Here is an 11,042-nt window from a genome sequence, read left to right on the forward strand (position 1 = left end):
GAGGGGACAGAGAGCCCCCTGTTCTGGCGGGGCGGGCGAGGTGGCCGGCGGCGGGGGGAGCTGCGGTGGCGTCCCCGAGAGCGGGGCAAGCATTGTGATGCCTGCAGCGGGGAGGAAATGGGAGGTCTTTGTGGTGCTCCTGTCGGGGAAAGCTGAGAGCTGCCGGGCAGCGTTACCCGGGGCTCCGGGTGCTGGTTCCAAATCTCTGATCCTTAGAAATAGGACTTGTCTCATCTGTTTCCTTGCTGCACATGGAGGGGAGCTAGAAAAGCAATAACCAGCAGTTACCATGTTAGTCTTAAATCAGGTTAGGAAGATGCAATTAGTAATTGGCTTTTTTTTGAAGGCTGGTGCTGTGTAAGTTTGAGTGCTCTGAAATAAAACAGTAGGCATAAAGCTATGAAATAAATGGTCTTTGCAGAACAATCTTAACCGATAGTTTGCAATGTAATCTTTCAAGAGGTGTTTCCTAGTTAACAGTGTTCTTGTCCTTGCCTGTTTCTAGAAGAATAAATCAGTTTTGTTTCAGGCTCTTTGGGCAGCAGGAAGAAGTTAGGGCTGAGTTTACACCAGGAGTAAGTTTTCTTGTCTTTCTGTGACACTCAAGCTTTGTAAGGTTATTTTTATGAGTAGATACCCTTTGTGTCTGAAGAGGAGATGTCCCACAGCAAACAGATGTTGTAGCCATTTAAAATTCTGTTATTTCCTTAAATCTGTAACAAATAACCTTGAGAGCAGCTTCAAGTGCCACTTGACACTCAAATCTAGATCTTACTCTGCAGTCAATGCAGGCACGTTCAGTAAAGTAATAAAACAAAAGTTAAAAGGTTACTTTCATATTCAGATTTCCTTAATAGAGTAGTTAACCTGCTCTTAGGCAGGAAGTGGAGACTTGTTTTGGTGAACCAAAGGCATGCTGCTGATTAGTAGATAGATGCCTTTGCAGATGAGAAAGTCTACCTGCTCTGAGGGAGCTGTAGTTTGAAGCCTCAGATGCTACTTATATTAGAGTGCAACTTGTACTTGCATCCAATTTCTCATTATTACTAGTAAGTTGCTATCAGCTAATTGATTATTTCACACCTTAACAGGTCTCTGTGCTTTTTGTCAAGTCCCATCATGTGCAGTGTGATGAAAACATGACTGTGCTTGAAGGTTCTGCTGAAAGAATCCCACGTTGACTTAAAGTGGCTCCTGCTCATATTTTGGTGCTCCATGACTGCAAGAACAGTGCAAACTCAGTTGAGATATAACAGTTTTTGGAAGCTGCATTTTGCATAACCCTTAGGCTTTATAGAGAGTGAGCACGGGATCTGTGACAGGTAGAAAACAGTGGTGTCCACCATATTCTAACAGATGTAAGATGCCTGCCTCCTTCTCACACTCTTCAAAACGTGGTGGAAGAAGAAGGGGATGAGATTGTGGCATCATGAGACAGGGGATTTTACTACCCCTGAGCTGGCTGGTGTTCCCTGGTTAAGAGCTGAAGCATAACACTGTGGGACACAGGAGTCACTGTATTCCTGATGAAAAACATGCTGCTGACATTCATAAGGAAAGGCTTACTATGACAACTTTTTGGTGAGTGTTTTTGGAGCCCAAAATTCAACACCAAAACTTGTACTTAAGCATATAGAGGCCTAGTTGAAACTCTGAACATCTGTAGAGCTTCTCAGAGTTGAGGGAAACTCAGTATTTATCAGCCCTGACTTGCTCATAGGCTATTTATTTAGGTGTGGCTTAAAGCCCTGAGCTCAGTAATGCTGGGCACCATCCTCAGAGCCTGAGATCCAATCCTGTAGTGCTGGGCAAGGAAGTGAAAAGGGAGAGCTAGGCTTTGTCCTTTTGGTATTTGGGGTCCTGTGTCTTACCCATGTCATATTAATCAATGTCTCCTAACAGTTAGGCTTGGGTAAGCTTGTTGCTGAAGACATCCAGTGCTTACTGTGTACTGGAATGCTTGAATAATTGGGGTATGTATTTCAAGTTGTGGTCTTGTAGAGAGGCTCAACAAAACCTGCATCCTGCTGAGCCTTGTGCTGCCTCTGGGGAAGCACCAGCCTTGGAATCCAGTCAGGCTGTTGTCTCAGTGCTGTGCAGAAAGATAAATACTGAGCTATTGTTTTGATCCTTAGTGAAAGGCCATTAAACTCAAATCCTGGCTTTCAGAATATTCTTTGCTTTCAACTTTTGTCAGGTCTTGTTTTCTGGAGAGAAGAACTAAACCCTATAAATGAGTAGCTTCAGAATGATAACTTCTTGTTCTTTCACTCTGATAGGGCTTTATGTTGTCATTGACTTGGTGCACCCCAAAGTAAGTCTAATTATAGGGATGTTTGCTTCTGCATTTGCTAAGGGCAAGCTTTCTTCCTCAGCAGCCTGCTTTGGTTTTCAGAAAAATAAATTAAATAGTTGTGTTTCAGATTCCCACATTAAGATGGCATAATTATTACCTAATTCTGGCTGAGCAAAAGTTGCAGTGAGTGGGAAATGCAAATATTCATTTAACACTTTGGTCTGACCCAGTTCACTTAGTTCAGGTATGTTTTTAATTATAGTTGACTTTTGCCCTATTTTGTTACAAATAAAGAGCATCTTCTTTTAATCTCATTCTTTAGTTACTGAAGTCAGCCTTATTTTTTCCATTTTGCTGTTTTAGTATTGAAAAGATGCAGGAAAGTGTAGAAACAGTTTATTTTTATGCTGATATACCTGGATTCTGTAGGAAACTTAGTTTTGAACCTAATTATTGACCATTCCTATTCCTAAAATGGAGCCTAAAATACCAAATATGTAACGATTTGATAAGTGAGGCCTTAGTGGATCAAATTAAAAAATAATACTTCATTTTCTGACTTAAGACCAGTAGGAATTGCACAATAGGACATGAATTTCCAGACACACACACCCCGTGAAGTTCTGGTATGCTATGGTAGAAATAAGGTTTGTCTGTAGCACCAGGAATTCTTTTGGGACTTGCAACTTGAGGGTGTGGTTTCAGAAGCAGCTCCAATTGATCTGAGTGGAGGTTGCTGTTGAAAGCTGTAGCTCAAGCCCCTGCTTTTGTTCTCCCTCCTGAGCTGACAAAGGTGATCTCTGCAGCTCTCCAGATCATCTTGTTGATCTGGCTGAGAATTCAATTCTAGGGCAAGGTTTTCAGGCCAGTCAGTTCACTGGAGGAGATGACTGGCAGCTCAGAGAACATGCTGAGCACCTGCAGAAGGCAGTGCTCCTTTTAAATTTGGCTGAAGCAATGCTGATGTTCCTATAAAATACATAAATAATAAGATTTCTTTTGGTGGTTCAGTAGCTGTTTGTAAGACCAGAAATGAGAATTAAGGACAAAGGCATGGAAATGATGCAGCATGTTACATAATTCTTCAGAGCTTTCTTGGAGTTCTTCCTTTAAACTTGGCCTTCTGGTAAAGTTAAGTTTGCTGTACATACACAGCACCCAACTATTGCAGTTTTAGTTCTCCAGTATGTTTTTGACTTGTTAATGAGACAAAGGCAGATGAGGAATATTGTAAAAAATGCTAGAACGTCAACCTGGGTGGACACTAATTAAAGATATGTAGGTAGTGATTGAAGTACATGGAGCAGAATGCTGCTAGTGTTGGTGACAAGTGACTCCTGCATGGAGCTGCTGCCAGAAAAAGGCACCAATTATGGGCTTATCCAGGAAGAGTTAGGGAGTCTCATTCAAGATTTCTGCATGATCTGATTCATAGAATCATTTATTAAGGTCACCAAATCCAACCATTAACCTAACTACATTAGTAATAAAATACTTATTCTGGAATAGGAAAAAAAAAGACAAGTACATTGCTTGCCCCATGGATTTTTCTGGCTGCAAGCAACCAACCAGAATAAAGTGAAACAATGAAATTATTTGACCTTCTGTATTTTAGGTGGGACTCTGCAGAAATCTGATTTATCCCTGTCACACTAGCAAGTCCTGATTTGGTACACTTTGTGTTCCATCATGCTTTTAAATGCACAGTGAGCCTCTGGGAAAGGCAGCAGATGTGAGCAATGCCCAGTTGGAAATAAGGTGTGGAAGAGAACATGGTGGGAGTAGTAGGTGGGCATCTCAGGTGAAGTTCAGAGGTGCTGCTTAGGTGGGGCAGGTGCTTGGAAGCAGCAACAGTGGCATCCTGTAGTCTAGAAGTTCTAAGTCAATGTTGCCTTGTGCCCACAGGCCACATCTTGCTCTCTGCTGAGGAGATCAAAGGTAGCTTGGGAAGATGAGGCTGTACAGGACATGAACACACAGGGGTGTTACATGACTACAGTGAAGAACTGTACTGGTGCAGTCTAGTTCCTTAGCAGCCAGTGCCAAGATCCTTAACTGAAACTGAGGGGAAAAGACAACCTAGTCAACTCAGCCTGTGATTCACAAAACTTTCTAATAGCATTGAAATGAGTTTCTCTGCCTTAGAACACCTTGCTCAACCAAGTGTTTTTGTTATGTGTCCAATTCAAAACATTCCAGTCCAGATATCTGACAGTTGTGGCAATAACTGCAGAGTCAGGAGGACATGTTTCTGTTAAGCTGAGGGCTGCTGAAATAATTTAGATGATTGCTGAGTGCATGTTGATAATATACTATTGAGATAAAAGCATTGAATCCAGCTTAATTTCAGGATAAGCTGATGAGCCTGTCCATGCACGTGTTTCTTCACTGCTATAAATTATTTTTAAAATCTAGTATATGGTTTGTTTTTTTTAAGCAGTAATGTTTTTGAGTATGGGGCACTAGAGAGAGCCTTATGTTGCTTTTCTTTATGGGTGATGGGAAAGAAGTTCATTCATAGAATCACAGAACAATTTGAGTTAGAAGAAACCTTAAAGATCACCCAGTTCCAACCCCCCTGCATGGGCAGGGCCACCTCCCACCATTCCAGGCTGCTCCAAGCCCCATCCAACCTGCCTTTCAACACTGCCAGGGATGGGGCAGCCACAGCTTTCCTGGGCAACCTGGGCCAGGGTCTCATCACCCTCACACTAAAGAATTTCCTCCTGATGTCTGAAATAAATCTCCCCTCTTCCAATTTTAATCCATTTGCCCCTTGTCCTCTCCCTCCCTGCCCTTGTCAAACGCCCCTCCCCAGCTTTCCTGTAACCCCTTCAGGCACTGGAAGGTGCTCTAAGGTCTCCTTGGAGCCTTCTCTTCTGCAGTCTGAACGGTCCCAACTCTCTTCAGCCTGTCTCCATAGGATTCATCACTTCATTACTGAGTATCCCTGTATTTCAATATGTTGTTGATTTCTTTTCCCATTGAAGTACTGCCTCACCTAACGCCAGAAAGGAGCAGGCTGATGGTGGAGGTGGCAGGTACAGGCAAAGGGATAGAAAAACTGCCTGAAGTTGTGGAAAAACCCACTTCCAAGAAGTCAGGCAGCACCTGAGCAGTGCTATGTAGTTGCTGGCTGTGTTGGGAGTCACCTTCCAGAGACACGGGTGCTTTTTTCCAACAGCTCTCGTGGTGGCGGCCTTGGTTCCCGCAAACAGAAAGAGCTGCCAACAGAACCCCCTTTCACAGCATACGTGGGAAATCTGCCCTTCAACACTGTGCAAGGAGACATAGATGCCATCTTCAAGGATCTCAGCGTAAGGAGTGTACGACTAGTCAGAGACAAGGAAACAGACAAATTTAAAGGTGAGCATTCAGAGCTGTCCCAGCTGTAGCCAAGTAACCTGTAGGAGGAGATGAGGTGCTTCTAACATCACTTTGGGGTATGTCAGACTCTAAAGCAATAGTTAGCTTGTTGATCTGTCTTTGTTCTCTAGGTTGAGTGTTGAGGGTTTCTCATTCACTATGAGGTAAACATCTTATTTGAATGAGATTCACTGCTACATCCATCATCTTAAGATACAAACTAACCTGAGTATGTGTGAGTTGGGCCCTATTTGCCTTGCCATAAAAGGACTTTCCCAGACCTTGTTTGTCTTGTATAAATTGTAACAAAGCTGAAGTGTCTGACCCACCTAAGATTCATGACCTGAAATGTTGTTACCTAGACCATCTTTCCTTAGTTCAGAATACCCCCATTTCTTCAGCTCTGTCTCCTTGTGAGCAGGGATCAAAAGCAAGTAGATGAGCCATTCAGGCAGCTGTTGGAGAGGATTCAAGTCTGATTCCCTTTGGAATAGACCAGTGGAAAAGGGAGTGTTTAAGTTACTTTTAGGGGGGGAAAAGGCTTAACAGAAGGTCTCAGAAAAGAAAAAAAATCACTAAATGATGTGATGACACCAAAATCAGACTGCTGGCCAAGCAGGTACTTCAGCTACTTGTTTTACCATACTAGTAACCAAATGTCAATGTTTGGCTAAATAACTGTCTACAGACATAGAGCAAATTAATCAGTAATGAGAACCCTGTGGTAAAGGTGATTAATTAGGCTCAGAGCCCTTCCATGGTGCCCATGCAGGGCAGGGCTGCAGGATTTGCCCCCATCCTCGATGGGTGCATCCCTGGTGCTGAGCCATGTCCATATCATAGCTCATGTTTGGAAGAGAAGGGAAACTATTAGCAGGGAAGCAGGAAGAGTAGCTTCTTACAGAGGCCTTGGAAAGTGCTGCTATTAACTTGTGAGGTTCTTCTTACAGGATTTTGTTACGTAGAGTTCGATGAGGTGGAGTCACTCAAGGAAGCTCTTACGTACGATGGTGCAGTAAGTATACTTGCCATTCATTTGTGGCATCAAAAAGATAAGCAAAAGGCTCAAACTCTGTGGCTGCCCAAATGGTACCTTCTGAAGAGCTTCTCTGTATTTCACAGCTTTTGGGTGACCGATCACTCCGAGTGGACATAGCAGAAGGCAGAAAACAGGATAAAGGAGGCTTTGGCTTCAGGAAAGGTGGCGGGCCTGAAGACAGAGGTGAATTCCATTTTTCTAAATAGCTTCTTGAATGTAATTGTTGTAGTTATGACTTCTGGTGCTAACTGGTGCTGAGACAGGGCATGCAAGTAAATATATAGGAAGGAGACATTTTGTATGGATACACAGATTCCTAATCTAGCTGCTACTGCTCCTGGAGTGTCTGTGCGTTGTGTCCAAAAGCTGATGGTGTTGTCACTCCTAGCCCAGGAAGTGAGACCAATACCCCTAATAATGTACAGTGGATTGCAGAGGACAATCATAAGGCCGTCCGTCTGATCTGCTACTATTATATTATGATGTAATAAAAGTGAGTAAGCTAAGTAAGCACAAGAATGTAAACACTTATTTTTGGATTCTCCTGTTCCAATGTAAAAACAGCCTTTGCTGTAGTTGAAGTTTAATTGAATTAGACTCACCAGAGGTTTCCATCCAATATGTATTAGAGAAACTGTTCTGACTGCTTATTAACTTATACTGGTTTTTGTTCCTGTGCAATGGAACTTGGTAATGCTGAAACAGAAGGATTTTCCAGCAGCATGACTTTGGATATTGAAGGACTGGAACTTTGGTTTGGTGTCCCCTTGATCAGTCTTTCCCACAGCTTCAGACCTGAACACAATTGTGGCTTTTTTCCTAGGAATGGGAGGAGGTTCCAGAGAATCCAGAGGAGGTGGATGGGATTCCAGAGATGACTTCAATTCTGGTACCAGTATTAAAACTTCTACAGAAAGGCAGCCTACAAGGCTCAGAAATGTTCTCATTTTCATGTCAGCTACATTTGTCCCCATTACTGTTTTGATTGAATCTGTGCCGACTTTGGACATCCCACAGCTGCAGTGGGATTCTTCAGGGGAATCTTCCATTGCCTTAGAGGAAAGAGTCTTGATTGTAGACCTTAGGAAACAATCCTAAATGACAAAATGCTTGTTCAACTGCAGCCTATGGTATCTAGGTTTTAAGTATTTCTCAAACATGAGGCCACATTTCTGAATAGTAGCAGAAACAGACAGATCATGTGGAAAAGCTGAGACTGGATTCTTTCAGAGCAGAGGTTTTCACCTTCCTAAGGAGATGTGATATTAATACCTGTGTATCCCTGGAGCAACTGACTTCTCAAAAAATGTGACAGTGTTGCAAAGCACTTTTAAGTGCAAAATGTTCCTAAACTTATAGACCTGTTACAGTTATGCAAGTTGCAGCAAATGGCTGAGCTTGCTGACTGGAAGGTAGTGCTGGAGCCACCGAGTTTGTTCTTGACTTCCACTCAGTTTCTGTCCAGGGTGACATTACCACAATTGCTTTTGTCCTCTGACTGGTGGGTTTGGTCCATTTTCTGATGGGGAGATGTTGACAAGTGCAACTTTGCAATGTCTGGTCTCTGCATGAGTGGAATGGACAGAATGGGAGTGGTAACCAAGTGTGGAGCATGGTGCTGGAGAGAGGAGGCTTGCTACAGTTCTGTGCTTCACCTGCCTTTGGAGCTGAGCATTCTGCTGGCATAGCTTTATACCTCTTCTGGCAGCTTCTGCAAGTGCAGATGCACTTCAGCTTGTTAATGCTGGATGAGTGATTTGTGAGCCAAAAATTTAGCTTTTAAGTAAGTCTGAGTTGCTACAGAAGCTTTTCTTCTCAGGTTATACAGCCTTGCTCTGGATCAAGTCTCTGAAGGTGTTTTTTTGGCACTGAAGTGAAGGACAGTTGTGTAACTCTGCCAAATACTGAAGTGGAAAGTAAAATCCCAAGTGGGAGCAAAACAACTTTCTCTTCCAGGCAGCTTCTGAAAAACTGAGTGTATTCCCCTTAGATGTCCAGGCAGCCTGAAGTATCCTCCTGACAGGGACTGCAGATGGAGGCTTGGAGAGATACTGGAGAATAATCTTTAAAGTCTGAATTGTTTGAGCTTCATCAGCTCTTTAATTAGTCTGGTAAATGCCTGGTCAGTTTATAGTACAACTAAAAACCCTTGGGGCTTTGCTCTGTTTTGCAAAGGCTGTGTTTTATAAGGAGTGTATAGTTCATTACTCCCTGGCTATTTTCCCATCTGCCCTGCTCCTGCAGATCGTATGCCAAGGCTGTAGCCAGAGTCACCTTCTCGCTCCAGAAGTACTCAGAGTACTGGTGTTACCTCTCAGTTCAGCTCATGGTGTTAACCATCTAATGTCTGGCTGAAGCTCGTATTTTATGCTCACTTGATGACCTCCCCTCCCCAACACTCCCAGTAAACATCCAGGTGGATAAAGGAGTTCCATGGTGGACTTGTTTCTGATGGAATCTGACTCTTCTCCTACCTAAGAGACCTGTGAAGCAATCTGACTACAGAGCCTCTCAGTGCATCCTCTTGGACTGGCAGCAGTGACTTGCAAGGCTTTCCAGTCATCCAGATAAAACTCTAGATTAAAAACATTGCAGAACGTGCCTTTTAAATTCACTCTCTTCCATCTTCAGGATTCAAAGATGATGACTTCTTGGGAGGCCGGGGCAGAGGAACCCGCCCTGGGGACCGGCGACCACCAGGTGCCTCCATGGGAAGCGGCGGCACCGGCCGCTTCAGGGATGGGCCTCCCCTTCGTGGGTCTTCCATGGATTTCAGAGAGCCAACAGAAGGTAACCTCTTCACATCTGCTGTAGTTAAGCTTTCATGAAGGAGGCTCCTGCTTCCCTTGGTCAGGTGAAAGCTGCTACCCTTGATACACCTTAAAACCTTCACCTTCTTTCTTTCAGAGGAAAGAGCACAGCGACCCCGACTTCAGCTCAAACCTCGAACAGTTGCTACCCCCCTCAACCAAGTAGCCAACCCCAACTCTGCCATCTTTGGTGGAGCCAAGCCCCGGGAGGAAGTAGTAAAAGAGCACGACTGAGTTTGAGGTTGAGAGGGAATGGGGAGGCGGGAGAAAAAGCAAGACAGTACAGAGTGACTAGCTCTGCTGGAATGTCAACCCTGCAGTTTACCATTCCTGCCATCTGGCATTTGTCCTCTTTGAAACTGAAAATACAGAGCTTGTGAATGCATGTCAGCTGTTAACAAGTGGTTTTTAGTACGTTCTTGGCTTTGCTGTATCTAGTGCCTGCTTTGTGCTGAGTTTCCCTCTTCTGTTTCCTTCCAAGCAGCACAGTTGCCAGTAGATAAGGCAGGGTAGCTGCTTCCACGAGTGTGGAGGTCTCTGGATAAAGGTGCTGCCTCAGCTTCTTCCTTTCTGGGTTTATTTTACTTTAGAAGCACAGGTTAGACTTAGTTACTGCCCTGTACTGTTTCCTTTTACTTCCTCAGTGCTCCTCTTCTGACCTGCTTGTCCTGTTCTGTATTGCTGTGGCTCTGAAGAGGAAAACTGGAGAGTCCAGATGAGTTGAACAGAAATTTACAGTTCTAACCAAGTAGTGAAATACCATTTATGACAATTGGTGACAGAGTTACTGGACACAGCAGATCCCCTTCTAAAACTGAGAAGGGGTAACTGCCCTTTCACACAGCTTACCAGGAAGTATTGATTTAATTGGTGCAAATATAATTGGCTGACAGGAAGCCTGGTGAATTGGTGGTGGAATCACTATGGATGAAGCATCTGCCAGCAGGCTCTAGCTGGTGGCTGTCTGCTGATTTCAAAATGGTATGATGCTACAGCCCTGAGCTCCAGGTTAGTGCTGCAAAAACGTGCCTATTTGAGCACAACTGCTCACTGGCTCTTTCTGCTTACGTTTCTTTTTTTGGGTTTTACATGTTTGGTAAATTTTTAAATGAAGTTTCTACAAATAAAGCTGACTTTTTTTATTTTTGTTGAAGGAGTGTATACTTTGCCATGCAGTATGTAATCACCATTAACCCCTGCATTTCTTTGCCCAGTGATGTACAGTTTTAAGATCTCTGCTTTCAGAATATCTTGAAAATTGACAGGTTAGAAATTGTTCTGCTCTAGATTCTCTTCCTGTAGAAATTTGGGTAAAAATTATCTCTTATTTGCTGCATCTCTTTGCTTGAAATGTTGTGTGGGAGGAGGGAGGGAAGGGGAGGCTGTAGCCAAAGCAGAGAGATCATTAATGTTTAAAAGCAAAACCTGGGTGTACAACACTGAGGTGTGGGTATATCCCAGTGCATGAGGAAATCTTGGCCCCCTGGTGCTGACAGCTTTCAGACCAGCCAGCACACCAGAGGACTCTCAA

The 11,042-nt window shown here is 43.6% G+C and overlaps 2 protein-coding genes across 2 annotated transcripts in view; one reads left to right on the top strand and one right to left on the bottom strand.

Moving 5' to 3' along the window:
* MYBBP1A (MYB binding protein (P160) 1a) overlaps positions 1-1,880 on the bottom strand; it is a 66,889-nt gene extending 65,009 nt beyond the window's left edge. Inside the window, exon 1 of the mRNA XM_010006067.1 lies at positions 1,872-1,880. Within this exon, the coding sequence (XP_010004369.1) occupies positions 1,872-1,880 (9 nt within the window). The remainder of the gene's footprint in view (positions 1-1,871) is intronic.
* A 3,441-nt stretch (positions 1,881-5,321) lies between these two features.
* Positions 5,322-10,654, top strand: EIF4H (eukaryotic translation initiation factor 4H). The gene is made up of 7 exons (XM_010006068.1): positions 5,322-5,337; positions 5,456-5,662; positions 6,613-6,677; positions 6,785-6,884; positions 7,525-7,590; positions 9,333-9,491; positions 9,609-10,654. The coding sequence occupies exons 1-7, from the start codon at positions 5,322-5,324 to the stop codon at positions 9,743-9,745; spliced, it is 750 nt and encodes a 249-aa protein (XP_010004370.1). The 3' UTR covers positions 9,746-10,654.
* The last annotated feature ends 388 nt before the right edge of the window (positions 10,655-11,042 follow it).

The sequence above is a fragment of the Chaetura pelagica genome, unplaced genomic scaffold (genome assembly GCF_000747805.2).
Source record: "Chaetura pelagica isolate M959 unplaced genomic scaffold, ChaPel_1.0 scaffold49, whole genome shotgun sequence".
Classification (NCBI taxonomy): Eukaryota; Metazoa; Chordata; class Aves; order Apodiformes; family Apodidae; genus Chaetura; species Chaetura pelagica.

Coding starts and splice junctions, on each gene's coding strand:
- EIF4H (XM_010006068.1), top strand. Junction 7,591..9,332: donor CAGAGATGACTTCAATTCTG/GTACCAGTATTA, acceptor TTCCATCTTCAG/GATTCAAAGATGATGACTTC. Junction 9,492..9,608: donor TTTCAGAGAGCCAACAGAAG/GTAACCTCTTCA, acceptor TCTTTCTTTCAG/AGGAAAGAGCACAGCGACCC.